Source organism: Quercus lobata, chromosome 9 (genome assembly GCF_001633185.2).
Source record: "Quercus lobata isolate SW786 chromosome 9, ValleyOak3.0 Primary Assembly, whole genome shotgun sequence".
Classification (NCBI taxonomy): domain Eukaryota; kingdom Viridiplantae; phylum Streptophyta; class Magnoliopsida; order Fagales; family Fagaceae; genus Quercus; species Quercus lobata.
This window is the reverse complement of record NC_044912.1, coordinates 8,626,593-8,644,169: the sequence shown is the minus strand read 5'-3', so window position 1 is coordinate 8,644,169 and position 17,577 is coordinate 8,626,593. Positions and strand designations below refer to the sequence as shown.

Sequence of the window (17,577 nt, the reverse complement as noted above, 5' to 3'; positions counted from 1 at the left end):
TTGTTTGAGTTTTACCGATTTTCTTTTGTTCTTCTATTTTTTAAAAATTGGTACGCACTTGAAGTGGCGCGTGGGCTTCGTTTGGATAGAGTTGTGAGAAAGCGTGCCTTTCAAGGCCGTGGATGTACTGGAATACTTTAGACTGTTTAGTGGCCAACTTGCATATCATGCGCGTGGGGCTACCACTTTACCCAAAAACTGATAAAATCTTTACATTTAATCAGACGGCTGAAATCAACCCACCAGTTTCCCCGTAATTAGAGGAAAAGGGAAAATAAAATATGGGATGGGACCCAATAAAGTTGATATGTTTTGAAGAATTAAAAAGATTTTTTTTATTATACTAGAAAATGAAGGAAAATGCTCATGTGTTTGCAATCCTCGGGTAGATATATGTTCTTTTTTGGCGTGTTTGGACTTTGGATGATAGGATTTGGGTAATTAAAATCTAAACACCTTATTTGGATAGTTTATAGAGGGTCAATGATTTGGACTTGTCAAATCTACCTTAAAATTCTTAAATTTAAAATAACTTCTTAACCTATATAATTTTAGAAATTCATATGACATACTTAGAGTTAACGCGTTTCAAATCCATCATTTTGAAATTCAAATCTAAATTCAAGTATCCGAATGCAACATTTGTGTATTTCCGAACAAACATGTTCATGTTATCATTTGGATTTGTTTCCTTCGAAATGGGACATGAAGTATGATTTCTTAATTACTTGTGTGGTGTCAACTTTTGAACACGATTCAAAAAAGTAATTAAGAAATTTATCAATTACGTTGTAGCAAAATCAAATATTTTTATGTCATGTTAATTTGTAATTTTTTTCTGGTAGTAAATTAAATTTGATAATAACTTTGGCATTTTCCTTCAAGGACTTTTAAGGAAATAAACTTATAATGTTTGATAGTTCAAATTATAAAATCAATTAAAGTAATCAGTATTATTTTTTGCATTAGGTAATGTTAGGGACACAACTTTTTATTTTTATAATTTGTTAAGTTGTAATTAGAATAACATTATTTTCACATAGATTAACCACTCTAAAAAAATTACAACATGTTACATCACCATTCTTCTATATTATTTAGAGTCAAAAGTTAATGGTATTGCCTCCTTGGTGAACCTTTTTTGTAAAGATAATGCTAAGGTATGTTCTTTTTGTTTTCTAACTTGAAAAATGTATTAAAATTTAAATATATCGAAAGAAATGCATTTTTTTTGGGGAGGAGGCCCAGGAGGGTTAACCATAGGTAAAGAATAATGAATCTTCCTTCATATTTTATTTAACGTTTAAACGGAAATCTTATTAAATATAACATAACACATATGCCTATCAAAAAAAAAAAAAAAAACATATGATTAAATAAATTTAACATAAGTTTCATCCTAAAAGAACTACAATGGAAGGACTTGAAAATAAAATAATCGAAATTCTTTCTTCTGATTATACTTGTTGACCGTAATAAAACAAGATAAAAAAGTAAAATGATTCTCTAACCCTTTTTAAAGTAACATGGAGGAGTCAACCGGTTACCATATTAATGAAAATTAGAAACAAAGTCCATAGATTAACATTTGAATAAGCTAGACATAATTTGAACCTGCACATCTTTGCTATAAACATAAAAAATGTGTCCATTGAACTTAAAACTCCTAACTTTGTTATATTAAACATCAATGTTTGGGACACTACAATTTTCACTTGTTAAGACAACATTGTTTTCACATAAATTCCTTATTCATATTATTTTAATTAGTGGGTTATAATTAATTCAATCGGTAAAGTTTTTCGTAGTCGAAAATTTCCATCTACATTAAAAATAAATTAGTGTCTTAATCTGATAATAAAAGGACAATTATCCCGAGTGACTATAAGATAAAACTCTACCTAAAAAAATATATTATTTTTATTGATATCCATTACAATATTTGATTTTATAAAAAATCCTTCCACAACATGTGGGAGCCTGGGAGGTGCTGAAATACCAGGAGACGATTTATGTTGCTCAGAGGCCAAAGCTCAGTTAAATAGAAATGGCAAGGGACCCACAGAACCAAGAAAAAAAAAATGTAGGACCCAACTAAAGGCAATGATGAGTGAGAAGTGAAATTTCAGCTTGAGACCAGTTTTTGCTTCCAAAAGGGGCAGGCTTTTGCTGTGTTTGACAAACAAAATGCTCCGGATTCCCTGCCTAAAGTGCCCATTCAGACGTGCTCTCCTTGATGCCTGTCCCTCTATTCTTCATCTCTCACTCTCTCTATCCAACTCATTGCTTTCTTTGTGTTCCTCATTACCTACCCTATAGATACAATTCGAAGTTGTCGTTTTATCTAGTGTAGTCAAAATCTTGTACCAAACCACATTTGTCACTGTTTCAAAGAGGTTTTTTATTTTTTATTGGTCAAAGAGTGGCTATTTATTATGTACTGTTAGTTTTTTTTGGCTGCCTTCATTTGTTTCGCATTTGCCATTCAAAGTTTGAATTTTTTTTGAAAGTGGGTTCATGCTTAAGGTTTTGAACTGGAAGTGGGTTTTGTCAGTTTTGTGTTATAGTCTCAGCTACAGGATTATAAGAGGAAGTTCAGTGTAAAGAAACACCAGGTTAGTCTCTCTCTCTCTTCATTTTTTGCTTGGACACAATTGCTTGTCGTTTTTGTTTTAGCTCTATTGAAAGAGTTGAAAGAGATTAACCCAAGAAAGTAACAGCCTTTACTCGGCTGAGCCTAATATATCAATTATTTTTTTCATTGTGCATAAGGTTTTCTTTTTCTTTAACTCAGTTTTATTAGAAATTAAAAAGAGGGTATTGAAATTTTACGGCTTTTGATGTTTTTAAGGTTTGGTTTGTCTTGTACTTTATCTGGGTTTAATTTTTTTTTAATTTTTTGATACAATGTGAGTATTGGTGAAGATTCAGACAAAATGGGCTTTTTGCAATGGTATCGAATTCCAGTGTTTAGTTTATTCTTTGTCTGTTGATTTTCCTGACTGGGATAGTTGTTGAAGTGTGGCAAAGCACTACATGTTTTATGCTGTTGGATTTTCATAAATTATGTCATACACAACTAATCTTATTTTTTTGAAGGGGTTAAGTACAGCTAATCTTTTATTTAAATAGAGGTTTCTGGTATTTCATTGATGGTGACTTTTTAAAGAAGAGTCTCTCTCTCTCTCTTACACACTCAGACTTGCTGCTGTTGTTACAAATTCAATTAGGGGGTTTCAGTTGTCATAGTTATATCTATTATTTTAGACAGCTATTGCTATATAAATGTCAGGGTTGAAATGGGGTTTTGATTTTGGTTGCAAACTCTCTCTCTTTAGAAAAAAAAGAGTCAAGTTTGCTATTGTTGTCATTGAAATATATTGAGGTTTCAAGTTCTCAGCATTTTAATGCTTTTCTGATGAGTTGTAAGAAGACAGCAACTTCTGTTTTTCAAAATTTTAAAACAAATTGAGGTTCAAAATTGGAATGTTTTCTCATCTAGTTCTTGCTTTTCCCTTTGCTTAATATTATCTTTTTTTCTTTCATACTAAATTGATCATCTTGGTTGCTGCAGGCTGAGGAATTATTGTCTTCCATCTTCTCTATCATGGGGACAATGACGACATCTTCCACACTGCCAGTCCCTCATGAAGCATCTAATTTCGATGAGGTTTCCATGCAGCAGAGTTTGATTTTCGCAGATAGTCTGAAGGTACTCCTGCTCCTTGTTTACACTTCATCTATATAAGCTTTACAATCTTCCTTAAAACTTCAAATATTGGCCAAAAATTGGGATTCGGACTTTCGGTTCATCCCTTTAGTCTGATAAGGTAATTGAATATGCTGCAGTTTTTTAAGACTTGACCAAGCTTATGCAATCAGGCTTCTTAAGATTTTATTTTCTGTACCAACTGTATTTTCTTATAGCATATGTTTGTTCAGGACCTGAAAAATCTAAGAACACAGTTATACTCAGCAGCAGAGTATTTTGAACTATCATACACCAATGATGACCAAAACCAGATGTGAGTTAATCTGATTCATAAATGCTGGTGTTTTCAAGTGAGGTTTCAATTCTATCTTTTCTGAAAGAGGTTATCCTCACATGTGTGCAGTGTAGTAGAAACATTAAAAGATTATACGATTAAAGCTCTGGTGAATACTGTGGACCATTTGGGTTCTATTACATATAAGGTTAATGATCTCTTGGATGAGAAGGTTGATGAAGTTTCTGGAACGGAGCTCCGTGTATCTTCCATTGAGCAGGTGAGCTGGGATTGTTTCTTTAATCAATAAGATACTTGTAAACCTTGAATAGGCACTTATGGTAGGGATTCTCATTAGCAATCATTAGGGTAAAGATTTATGAGTTAACCTAAAGGGAATAGAAATAAAATTACTACTATTTTGGCTATTCACTTGATTTTGTTTGATAAAAAATAAATAACAAGTCAGTTCGGAATAGCAGCCCTAACAAAAGTTCAGATTCTTTTAAAGTTGGTGTTTAGTTTTGGTAAAGCCTTGTATTTAGCAAAGAGGGAGAATCATGATTTGTGTATTTCTAAGATAATGCGGTGAAAATATTGGTCAAATGGCTCTTGCACCACATTCTGATGACTTGCTTTTCAGATCAAACATAAGATTTACCTCGCTGTTCTTGTTTAGTAACCATTTCGATAGATTATGCTTCTGTATTACTAGTATAAAGGCAATAAGAAATGTAAGTGTACTTATACTCCTTATCAGTAAACATGAACAACTTCGATGTGCAAAGTATGATGTTAGGATATCCTGAAAATAACTGGGAAAGAAATGAAAAATGAATACAAGAACTTACATGGTTTGAAGTGACCCAATTTCACTGGTGGTGAAGGCAAGAGATTCAGATGATTGGGGCTGAAAAGCATAAATCACCCTATGCCAAATGGCTGCTTCTTGCTTTAAAATTAGAAAGTTATTCTCATTATACTCAGAAAATATTTACTGTTAAGATGTCATTCATCTTTTTAAAGAATTTTCCTACTTACATTGTCAGCCTACCTATACTAAATATGACAATTAAACCTTGTTTGTAAAAAGTCCAACCCTTTACCTATACTAAATAGTAAATATGGCCACCAAGCCTTTTTCCTTTGACTTGAAACTATCAATGTACTCAAATTTTTAAAGAACGTACACAATTCTATATATTCAATATACACAAATTTTTTGATGTGTGGAAATTTTTCTTCAAAAATTACATTCATTACCCAAACCTTCAAAGAATGTACACAACATAAAGTTTACCTGGACACAGTGTAGTTTACAAATATGGGCAATTATCATAGATTTGGATATTGGGCTCTGCTTTTGGTTCTCTTACCAAAACATTGATATTGCCCTCAGATATGGCCATATGGGATTTAAGAGGCAAATGATGGATGATTATTACCCAAGAACATGCCGTGCTTAAATATTTAGTAGCAATGCTTTTATATCATTTTCATATCAACATTGTCATTACTGAACATGAGTGAATTGATTATTGGACCATAACACTATAACAGTATTTGTGTCACTAGCTATAGTTTTCACTATATGAAAGCAAAATTTACATAATACTCACTTTCATCATTGCTTGGATGTGGAATGTTAGAGATTACGGACCTGCCAAGAGTTTATCAATCACGAGGGCATTACCCAACAGTCACTGGTGATAAATACTCCTAAGTATCACAAGCGATACATCTTGCCAGGCAAATATATAATTCTCCAATTTTTTTCATTTATTAAATGTTATATACTAAATGCAAATTTAAACACCCACCCCCTCTCTTTTTTTTCCTTGTCAGTTTTTTTAGTATTATGGGAATATTAAATTTGGATGCTTACAATTCCTGGAATTCATATCAGTTGGGGAGACCATGAGTGGTGCCAACCGTACTAAATCAAAATACCAGGGCCGCAGCCTGGATGATGAAGATGACTGGCATCAATTTAGGAATGGTAGGGTATTTTATCTCATGATCTGTGTCATTGCATATTTATTGGGCAACACTTTTACATAATCTAATTCTTCTTGTAATCTGATTGATTTCCCAAAGCTGTTCGAGCCACAATTAGAGAAACCCCACCATCTACAGTCAGGTATATACTAATGTTGTATCTTTGTTATGCATTTATCTGGTACTCTTGGTTTATTTTGTAATGAGGATTCTGATATTATAAGTCATGTTTCATGCAGTAGAGGGCATTCCCCCTCACCTTCTCCACGACCTCCCCAGCGATCTGCAATTTTTTCCTTTACTGCAACCATGCCCAAAAAAGAATTAGGTTCGTATGAATGTTGAGCTGACATATATAAATCTTCCAAATGCATTTTATTTTGTAGTCTCTCTCTAAATATGTCTTATTTATATGCATATATCATCTATTATCATTCAACTGAGATGTTTACCTTACAAATCAGACAAGAGAACAGTTTCACCATATCGGTTTCCACTTTTACGATCTGGATCTCTTTCAAGTAGGTCAGTAACCCCGAGCTCAACTCGGCCCACTACCCCTAACTCAAGTAGGCCGACCACTCCAAATCCTAATCCAAGACGACGGGTGAGTACAAAATAATATTGTCTGAATGTTGTGCGATTATAGTTGAATTTGTAATAGTATGCCATTTCACTCAATCTGAACTGAAGTGTTATATCTTTTCAGTAGTCCATGGTTTCCTACAACTCCCCCCAACCCCCTTTTCGCCCAAAACTAAAAGATAAACAAAACTCTTGTATTCTCTAACTGAAACTTTGGAGTTTGTTATACTTGTACCAGTACCCTTCAGAGCCTCGAAAATCGGCTTCAATGCGATTACCAGCTGAAAGAGAAAATGTCAAAGATGTTGAACAATACCCTAGCAAAAGTAAACGTCTCCTAAAAGCCTTGCTTAGCCGACGCAAGTCAAAGAAAGATGACATGCTATACACTTACTTGGATGAATACTGAAACAAATAGAATACAATGGGTTGAGAAAGAGGCCATGGGAGCAATGCTATGTCTGTAGACTTTTGCTTTCAGTTTTTCCCTTTTGTTTTGTACTTTATATAGTATTTTCTCTTTTATTACCACCCCCCCCCCCCCCCCTTCATTGAAACATTCAAGTAATTCATTGATAATGTGATGTACCATTCTGAGTAATCTTGCAGTAATGTATTTTGTCTTCAAGATCATACATAACATTTCTTTTGTTTAATATGTATAACATCGAGCAGTAATGAGAAGTGAGAACTACATATTTTAAGAAAGTTTGGTCCTTTTTTAGCTGTGTTTGTAGATAGTATGTGGGTAAATTAGGGTTTTTATTTTTATTTTTATTTTGGCGCATTGAACGTCCACAAAGCTTGTATTTTTTAATAAACAGGTTAAACTTTCTCAGTAACTTCAATAAGCAAATGTCCAATTCAATCAATGCAAGGATCCAATTCATTTCATCGAAGCCAGTTAATGAACATAAATAAAACCTTTTCCTGAATGCAATCTCCCTGTCTTTCTATTATGCAACATCTGAAATTGCAAATTTATTAAATGGTCACTATGGACCTTGCCCACCCCGCTTTTGGTTGGTGACCATCTTGCAAGAAGTTTGGTTTAAGTTGCAACTGATATGGACTCACAAATCACATCCATTTCCTAGTACATATAAGCATCTCATCAGCAAGGACGCGGTTAAATGAACATTTTTCTTTCCACATCTATATTGCACGATTTCACTCTTATCAGCATTTCTTGTGTACTTTTCTGGAAAATTTCAGTTTGAGTTTCTCACTCTATTTCATGTAACCTTGCTCATGCCGCAGGGCAGAGGAGAATCTGCAAGAATTATAAAAGGCGTGATGATTAATAAAAACAACCCCAGTAAATTTGGGTTATGGATTATAATTACCAGGCAAATCAGGTTCTACAAACAACTAGAGCAAAGCCATTTGGGCTGCATCACTTTCTCTAAAAATTTGAACACATATCAGTGATCATTCTAACATTAGTTTAAAATCTGTGTATTTAGTATAGCTATTGTACATATAAAAACTTCATAAGTTAACCATCACTCAAAGTAAAACTCATACTACTGCATCTTAGATAAAAAAAAGAAATTTCATAACTCATAACCAAAAGTTTGCTACAGCCTAAGGTACAAGATGTCACAAACAAAAAAAATGATCAATTTCACGGAACAACCAGCAGTGCCAGTTGGTGAATTACATATGGTGTCACAATTCCATTCCTTGTCCAAATTCTTCAATCGTTTTTGTGGCAAGTGTAAGGACGTCCACAAAAGCACTAAATGATGCACGAAGAAATCTTGCTTCTACCGCCTCAAAGTGCCTGTATTAGAAAGACAAAGAGATGGGAAGTTATATAAGGCAATCAGAGAGTTCATTTATATATAAAAGTGACAGGTTGTGGATTCAAGACTAGAAATCAGCCTCCCCCCAAAAAAAAATTGGGGTTAAAGCTACCCACGAATCTCCTCGCACAAATTGATCAAAAGTGGGAACTTGTGCACTGGGTATGTCCTTTTTTTATCGGTAAGATACACATGCATCCATTGGGTTTTAAATCCAAGACATCACCCTCAATCCCATTATTATGGAACAAGGGAGTGCTCTTTGAGCTAAAGCTCATTGGCAAGGGCTTTTATAAATTAAAATAATAAAATTAGTAGAAGATTAATACAAGCAGGCAAACAGGAATTGGTCCCAGTTTCTCAAACGATATATTGTGGCATCCTGCCTTTTTTTTTCCTTAACTTTCCTCCCTCCTGCCCTTCTTTGCTGAGGATTTTCATAGTATTAATCAATACGCTATAATGCAATATAGAACAGTTACAATATTAATCATTAACATATAACATTATCACTTTTAATATTTTATTCAAAACAAAAATTCTTCATTGAAAAAGGTTCCAACTGATAAGAGAGCTTACACTATAAGCTTTCCATTAGACACTTCCATCTGTCTTTTCACTTTGTCTGGCTGCAACTGCAATCAGAAATGGAATTGAGTAAGAATCTAAATTTGTGCCCACCCCCAAAAACAAAGAAAAAAAATGACATAGGCAGCATGAAGGATCACCTCCTTATCAACAGCTAATGCTGCATAGACCATAGAAGCATTCTCCTCAGACTCATAGTCTACTTCCAAGTCGCTGCAAATAATATTTCAACTTAGAATTAACTTGGAGATAAAATTTAAGTACCACTCTAAGGAAATAAATCCTCAAAGGCAGATAAAGTGAACCTGAACATCATGTCACTGAAGTAAACATGTAAACAATGATCGATGGAATCCATACTCCTTCTCAAAGATAGTTACCCTTTGAAGTTTGTAGTCTTTCATTAGGTCATTTCTAATGGTAAAGAATCTCCTAGATGTATGGTTTGTACCTACATTAGGATTCATGCAATTATCTATCTTAAAAAAAAAATTTAAAGTGCACCTTCACCTCACAGATGCTCATTCTTGCATATTTTCAGAAGTATCTCATAATTCCACTACTAGATTTACATGCCTTTCAGATAAAAAATTCAAAATGAATTTTTTTTTCCCTTGAATTTCTAAGTATTTTTCCTGAACAGAGCCCCTGTTCATAACTATGAATGAAATCAGTAAAAACTCAAGTGAAAATTTGGAGAAGAATGGCCAAGCAGGCTAGAAAAAGACACCCTTCAAAGAGTGCATAGTAGATCACTGATTGAGAGCTCTTGTGCAGATGATTAAAAAAAAAAAAAAAAACCCTTTCCTGTTACTAAACTCCTTGTGAAAACAAGTTTAGGCTCACTTCAATGGGAAATTAAAATGGAGCACCTAATAACAAAGCTTAACCTCACCCACAGTAATTAATATGGGTATTAAGGGCCCATTTGGTTAGGCGTTTTGGGAGCTTAAAAGAGCGTTTTTAAAACCCAGAACTCTGTTCGCAACCACAACTCCTCATAGCATTTTTAGAAACACTCATTTTAAACTCAAAACACCGTTTTTCAACAGCTTATACAAACACACCCTAAATATCTGAAAGCTAGCAGATTGTTAACATAAAGTAAAGGGTTACAAAGTAGTAGTTGATATCAAAGGTTAGTGCCACTAAGAACTAATTATTTTCCTCATGTTAAAAGGTTAGATTTTGGTTTGTCCACACTCTTCCAAATTTGTTATACTTTGGTTGTTCTGCCACTCATAAAAGTTACCAAACCAGGAGATAAAAATAACCAATTTGACATGAGCTCTATGCAAAACTAAATCACTACTAACCAACCTTAAATAACCCAACAGAGAACACAGACAATAACAACATAAGCTAAAACTAAACAACAATTATATGAAAAATTACAAACGCACACACAACAATTACACAAAAGATATGAAGAAAGTGAATGAAACCCACATTGGTTTGGCAATAAAGATCCCAACTTTAAGAATGTAAATTGAAGAAAACGCTGAAAAGCATCAAAGCCCAGAAAACCCAGTTGACACTGAGACTTAATATGACAGAAAGCATTCAAATTCACATACAAATTAGAACAACAATTCAAGAGAGAGAGAGAGAAACTAACCAGTTGAACTCCCATTGGGGTTGTGTGCCTGCCATGTCAGCAACTGGAGCAGCCATAGCTTCAAGCTTTGCGAGAGAGAGAGAGAGAGAGAGAGAGAGATAATGGGCTTTGGAAATTAGGGGTTAATCAATTAGGGCACTGAAATCGTCTTGTTCTTTCAAATGAGTCAAATGCTTTTATCTTTTGAATTCATACAATGGGTTTGGCCCGTTTGGGCTTTAAAAAAAAAAACTCAACAGGCCCGTTAATAACTTAAAAAAAAAAAAATACAAATATCATATTATCATCTCACAAACACACTTCTCTCACCAAAAAAAAAAAACACAATATTTTCACTATCACTCCTCTCATTATTCCTCATTGTTGTTTATCTCATCGGTGTTGGAGCCATGTTATTACATGGCATCACCGATCCTACCTATTTAAACCTGAATTCAACATAGAATCATAATGTTAGATTGTTGATAGTGTGACACTTTTTGTTCATCTAACCAACCCGTGTATATTTTTAAGATACTTATTACTAATACATTATTTCATATTATAAATGTACCCAAGTCCAATAACACCACATGATGTTGTGTAGTGTAAGAATCAAATTGGATCATTTTACTTTTTTTTTTTTTTTGGAAGGATTTGAATGCTACTTTTGCAATTTTAAGAGACAAATTAGAAAAATGGATAAATTTTAAGTACGGAATGTGATTTTGGCCGTAGATTTTAACAACTTTGCTCTAATGAGTAATGTAGGGTTAAGAGCCTAAAGTGTATATTGGGCTTTGGGCCTAGTCCGAGGACACGAATGGTCCGAGGAGGAATAAATAGCTATGGGTAATTCCAGTCTAAAGCCTCATAAGTAGGGAATGAGTGGAAGGTAGTTCGAGGAGAAACATCTCCTCGGATAAATTGGGAACAGCTCCAGTATGTATCCTGATAATTAAGGTGACCCTCCAGGAAACTCCAGCGATAGGAACAAGCATCATAAACGTACCAGGGTGATGGGAACTCAAAAATATCTAAGGGAAAGTTGTTATTACCACATTAAATGCACTACAGTTACTCTTTTGACTGTATTTACGTGGAAAAGACCCCTGAACAATGCCGCCTTGGCAATCACAACTCACAAAAAACCAAAGAGGGTGTCTGATGGGACGAGTATTCAAGTAAGAGCTCAAATGATCAACAAGTGTAGGATCAAGATGGTCCAGAGGAAGCTATATAATATAAAAGACCTCCCATGAGGAAGGGATCGGAAAAATCAGGAAAGAAACACGGTAGCAATCTTGAACCAGACTTGTAACATTACCTAAGAACAATATATATAAGAACCAGTGTCCTCGGACTTCGCCGATGACGTTTTTTCTTCAGTTTACACTTATATATTTTCATTCTTTTGTTATCAAACCTACCTAACTTGTTGTTTGGTTAACTAAAACCCAGTTTTCTAACCCATTCTCTATAAATTCATTGTTTTGGGCTTTTTGGGCCTAAGTCCATTCATACCTCGGGCCAGGATCCCAAATCTAGTCCTTACAAGTAATGTGCTTGTTATAGGTCATATATTCATTAGATATTAATCAAGAAATAGATATTGTGGTTTTTAATGAATTAATTCTGTTTACATGTTTCTTATATTTAGATTTAAAATAAAACATTTGTTCCATTTATTTTATTCTATAAAATATTTGATTTTTATGAATAAGTATTTAACAAAATTGAATATAACATATTAACACCATGGGTGAGTTATCCAATGGCGTAGTCACTTTTTTTCTTCTTTGGTAATATGGTCATCAACATACATGTGGCCAAGTTTGACTATTCTATTAAAAGTTCATAATTGATAAAAAAAAAAGGGGGATTAAGGCTTAGTTGTTGTTGTTGGCATAATCACTCCTGGATGCTTTGGTTGAGGTCTACATCTTGAATTATACCCTTATACATGTGACATTGATTCACTTAAGATACATACCGATTGAAGCTATAAAGACCTTAGTGGAAGTCACTAGGTCAGGCTATAATCTTTAGTTGTTGGGATAAGATCCCCTTACATTGAATCCACAAATTCCCTTCCATTATTATTTATTTGTCAACTTATCATTTTCTTTCTTTATATAACAATAATAATAATAATACGAGGAAAAAAAAAAGTATGGTTCAAAACATATTTAAAAGTATCTTACTCCAACCGACAATGTGCAATTGAATAAACCATTTATGTATACTTTTATGTATATAAATTTTTAAATGAGTCATGTGACTTGTTAAAATAATACACTTGAATAGCTTTATAATTTACCACATAATAAGTTAAAAAAATATCTTCTAATAACATGTTGGAGCCAAACTCTGTCCTATTATATGAATACTAGTCTCATCACATGCGCTTTGCGCATGCGATAAGGCCTTTTTTTTTTTTTTTTTTGGTCTAGTGTACGTAAGATTAGGACTTAAGGAAATAGGAAATTCAAAAAAAAAAAAAAATTAAATAAAAGAAACCTATGAGTATTGATAAAGTAAAAAAAAATTTGGAACATGGTCTTGAGGGAAATATTAAAGTGGACTGAGAATTTTTATTTATTATTTATTTTTGGATAAGTTTATTTTGAAGATATGGATTAGAAGGAAAATGTCCTAGTTTGTAAGCATTTTCTGTGAAGTTAGAGATATATTTTTCCCAGGTTATCCTCAAGTTTTGTCCCTATTAAACTTAGGGTCTAGGGGTATTTTTGAACAACATAAAAGTTCAATCCAAAAAGAGGAATCTTCTGTTAGATAATATGAATGGATATGACATGCATATATTCAGTTCCGTGCCATGCCAATGATGCAATACCAAGGCCAAAATGAAAAAAAGACCACTCAATGGTCCTAAGTTTTTAAAGATATTTTCCTTCAAAAAAAAAGTTTTTTAAGATATTCAAAATTTAAAAGTGAAAAGAGTTTATAATTTATAATTAAGATTCTATTTTTTTATATTTAATTAACAATATACATATCATTCTCAAAAAACAATATACATATTATATGATATACATCATTTCATTAAATTTTTAATCATATCATATTAAATTAATTTAAGTTAAAATCTTAAAAATGAGTACATTTAAAATGAAATGAAAAATAAGAAAAACAGGTTGCTAATTCAGAGAAGAAGAAAAAAAAAGACAAGTTGCATGTTTTTGTTGCATTATCCATTTATCCTATCAATGAGCATATTGGTATATTCGAGCGGGATTCTTAGGAACATAACACGTAAATAATAGGATCGTACATGATTATATAGTAATCTAGTATAACTATAACTATTCTTAATTTCTTCTTATTGGATTTTAATCTACTCCTCTTTTATTGCTTTAAATATGCATGGTATATTATTCAGCACAACCTAAAGATTCTCTCTCTCTCTCTCTCTCAAAATTTCTTATCTTTCTTGTTTGTTTCATTATTTACCAACCTCTCTCTCAATCAAACAAAACTGAAAAACCTCAGACTCAGAGGATGTTCATCTCTCAGAAAGAAGTGACAGGCACGTTCTCTTTCTCTCCCTCGGTAAGTTTTTTTTTTTTTTCCTGTGAGAATTCAAATGCTACCTTAATATTGTTGCTGACAAACTGTTTTCTTTGAAACCAAACATTGGATTATAATAACATATTAATTGTTTTAGGCTAGTATTTATATATATAGTATATTGAATGTTTGATTTAGTCCACCATAACATGGAGGACATGAATATTGGATCACCTGAATCAAACAATAGTGCTTCATTCTATCATCTCTCCTTTTTCTATACATATGATGTTTATAGCTTTCTATAATCTATATATGTATTTTTTTTATTATGTGATTTCTAATTAGCTCGCCTAATAAAATCACTTATTTTTGGATAAGAGTTTTGGATTCAAATCATACTCATACTAAAAAATCCGATTATGATATTGATCTGAGGATGTAGAACAATCATTATGAACTGAAAGGAATGTCGTGAATTTTAATATCTATATATATATATAATATGCTATTCCAGCTTTTCTTATAAAAATTTGTGGTTTCTTCTGCTATGTTGTATGTTTAAGTTGTAATAAGTAATAACAACTTTTGAATCTCATATTTAGTTATAGTTGGTTGCATTGTAACTGGGAAAACCAGTTCATTACAGCAGTGCTCTTTAAACATGGCCTTTTTGCAACATGGATGCATCACTTCCATTGTTTGGAAAAATTGAGGTGGCCGAACTATAGTTTTGAAACTGCTAATATACCTGTGTTCGATAGATTAATTAAAATTTATATAAAAAATTTAAATTTTTTACTAGTAAAATTGAAATTATATAATTATTTTGATAATTAATGAGTCATGTGATAAAAGTACATAATTTTACTATGTGTAATTCATGTTGATAGTCACTTGGCAGTTAACACAAATTTAGTACCTAAGATGTAACTCTTTTATATTAAAACACAAAACTATGAAAAGTGATCAACATAATTAAAATATATAATAAATTTTATTATAAATTTTTTGAAATTTTGGGTAGTAAAATTTTAGTTGGAGTAGCACTCTATGAAGATTTGGCCAAGAAACAAGTGAAGAAAAGCTATTCATTAAATCTTGACAGCAATCTCGACAGAAAGACTTCTATCGAGGTTTATAGTCGAAACTTGACACAAGCTGTTTCTGTCAAGACTTACGAAATCAGAACTTCCAGATCTGATTTTCGGCCCAAGCTGAAATATTTGTATAGGGTTTATTTTCTCACAACCCTAGACATATATAAGGCTTATTTTAAAAGGTTGTCGTGCATGCAGAAAGTGCCCTAGTTCATTATTCTTTCTGAAGAAGTTACTGCATCTTTATGCCAAGGGTTTTGTGACTAAAGAACTTCCTAATTTTTATCGTTGATGAATTGAAGAACTTTGCAGCCAACAACCTCTTCAAGTTGCTGGAGTTAGTCACGTATTGGGATTCATGCACATTGGTTAGTCATGTACTGGGATTCATGCATCGAGAGAAAGATTGCCGCTACAATACAAGTCCAATTGGGTATTGAGGTAAGAGTTCAACTGAAAGTTGGTATTTCGGGATCGGCCAAAGGGTTTGGTAAGATTTACTTATACTTGTAACCGCTAGTGATTGATAATAGTAGATTCTTGGGAGTGGTGACCTTAAAATCACTCGGTAAGGTTTTACCTCGGTGGTTTTCCCCATTCGTAAACAATCACCTGTGTCAAATTTATTTTCCGTTGCATTTAGATAATTAGGTGATTTGTTTGTGCTGCCACGTTGTTGCATTAAATTTGATCTAATTAATTAACTTGAATAATTAATTAATTAATTAATTGCAAGGGGTCAATTCATTTTAACCCAACATGGTAATAGAATTTTGTTTAAAATAAATTATCTTAATATGGTTGATAAGCCACATAACGCCGATTAAATAAAAAACCCTCATAACTCAAAAACCCATTACAAGAGATGTAACACATTTTGAAACTATTGGTGCAATCATCTCAGTACTTGTGAAGCACTTTTGGTGAGACACATGTTTTGATCTTGGTGTATGGAACATCTCAATGGGAGAAAGCTCCAGGTTTGTTCAGATATAGTCTCTCTTAGTTCTATGGAAATCAAATACATGAAAATCATTCCGCTTACAATTTTAACTTTGACATAGAATTTGCCAACACTAAAATGATCATTTGTGTAGTTTCTAATATACTTCTAACTTAATTATTATTATGAGATAATTTTTGCTTCTGTCATTCTTTGGAAGTTCCAGCTCTTGAATTTTGGATTTCTTTGGAAGTTCCAACTCTTGAATTTTGAACTTTTCTTTTTATTTTTTTAAGGGCAAGCTATTGTTATATATGCATCTGATAGGTCATAAAACAATATCACATTCCATAATACTCCAGAGAAAGTTGGTTATCTAAACTTTTCCCCCAAGTTTTTTATTTTTAAAAGGGAAGCTTAGAGCCTGTTTGGGTAAGCAATTTCCACAACTCAATTCTCAGTTTCCATAACTCATAACTCAAAAATGGTGGGACCCATAGCAAAAAGGTTGTTTGGCCAAACGATAACTCTGTTTCCATAACTCTGTTTCCATCACTCAATTCTCTGATTTTTGAGTTATGAGTTATGGAAACTGAAAACAACAAAAGGCTGTTTTCAGTTTTCATAACTCATAACTCAATGGCATTTCCGTAAATAAACACACATGAGGGACCCACAGCCGCAACTTTTGACCACTTTTTGACTTTTTTTTTTTTTTTTTTTGGGTTGGCGTTGGCTGTTCGTACCTCTTCTTCTTCTTTTTTTTTTTTTTTTTTTTTTTTACTGGTTCGTCTGTTCTGTTCTATTCTTTTTTTTCTTTAGTACCTAGACTCACCAAACTTAGTGAAAAAAAAAAAAAAAAAAAGCTGCACTGTGACAGGCGTGGGCCCTCCAAATAGTGTGAAAAATAGTGAGTGATGGAAATTGAGTGATGAAGGCAAACGGATGTGAAAAATTGAGTGATGAGTGATGGAAATTGAGTGACGGAAATTGAGTGACGAAAAATGCTTACCCAAACAGGCCCTTATAATCTTTGGGGTCAAATCCCAAAATATTATTAAATTTTGATTAGAAGATCTTTCTTTTTATGTTTGGGTTCCATCTAGTACACCCCCTGCTGGGCACTTTAGAGCTGTTTGAAATTTCATTATTTTCTGTGACAAGTGACAGCTGCATTTCAGTACGTAGGTTTGGTACTTGTCCATTTCAAAGTTCCCACATGACTATTAGTTTAACTAGCATTTCATGGTGCTTCCACTAGAAACATACATGGTTTAATTCCCTTTTCCCACGATTATCGAATTATAAAAATAAAAAATAAAAAAAAATGTTCCAGCAACCTTGTAAAGCTTTCTTTGTAATTAACTTATAGTTGCACTTATGCCTTCGAGATTCCAAAACTATGATTATTCTGTATCTCAAGTGTCAAGAAGCAGAGAGA

At 32.9% G+C, this 17,577-nt stretch overlaps 2 protein-coding genes across 5 annotated transcripts; one reads left to right on the top strand and one right to left on the bottom strand.

The window, feature by feature from the left end:
* Positions 1-1,976: 1,976 nt before the first annotated feature.
* Positions 1,977-7,266, top strand: LOC115962052 (protein ABIL2). Of its 4 annotated transcripts, none has more exons than XM_031080916.1 (10): positions 1,977-2,615; positions 3,575-3,712; positions 3,928-4,025; positions 4,116-4,266; positions 5,636-5,735; positions 5,893-5,985; positions 6,084-6,126; positions 6,224-6,312; positions 6,449-6,591; positions 6,808-7,266. In XM_031080916.1, exons 2-10 carry the CDS (start codon positions 3,608-3,610, stop codon positions 6,976-6,978), a joined length of 993 nt encoding a protein of 330 aa, XP_030936776.1. In that variant the 5' UTR covers positions 1,977-2,615; positions 3,575-3,607; the 3' UTR covers positions 6,979-7,266. The 4 variants fall into 4 exon arrangements, with proteins under 4 accessions (XP_030936776.1, XP_030936779.1, XP_030936777.1 ...); XM_031080919.1 differs by having other exon boundaries at positions 1,979-2,615; positions 3,943-4,025; XM_031080917.1 differs by lacking the exon at positions 1,977-2,615 and adding an exon at positions 2,754-2,772.
* Positions 7,267-8,105: 839 nt separating this feature from the next.
* LOC115959405 lies at positions 8,106-10,758 on the bottom strand. Its single transcript, XM_031077773.1, has 4 exons — positions 10,584-10,758; positions 9,106-9,178; positions 8,957-9,012; positions 8,106-8,355 (listed from the first exon to the last, which is right to left on the bottom strand). The coding sequence occupies exons 1-4, from the start codon at positions 10,637-10,639 to the stop codon at positions 8,241-8,243; spliced, it is 300 nt and encodes a 99-aa protein (XP_030933633.1). The 5' UTR covers positions 10,640-10,758; the 3' UTR covers positions 8,106-8,240.
* Positions 10,759-17,577: the final 6,819 nt, after the last annotated feature.

Coding starts and splice junctions, on each gene's coding strand:
- LOC115959405 (XM_031077773.1), bottom strand. CDS start 10,639: ATGGCTGCTCCAGTTGCTGACATGGCAGGCACACAACCCCAATGGGAG. Junction 9,013..9,105: donor CATTAGCTGTTGATAAGGAG/GTGATCCTTCAT, acceptor TTCTGATTGCAG/TTGCAGCCAGACAAAGTGAA. Junction 8,356..8,956: donor TCTAATGGAAAGCTTATAGT/GTAAGCTCTCTT, acceptor TTTCTAATACAG/GCACTTTGAGGCGGTAGAAG.
- LOC115962052 (XM_031080916.1), top strand. CDS start 3,608: ATGGGGACAATGACGACATCTTCCACACTGCCAGTCCCTCATGAAGCA. Junction 3,713..3,927: donor TTTTCGCAGATAGTCTGAAG/GTACTCCTGCTC, acceptor ATTTTCTTATAG/CATATGTTTGTTCAGGACCT. Junction 4,026..4,115: donor AATGATGACCAAAACCAGAT/GTGAGTTAATCT, acceptor ACATGTGTGCAG/TGTAGTAGAAACATTAAAAG.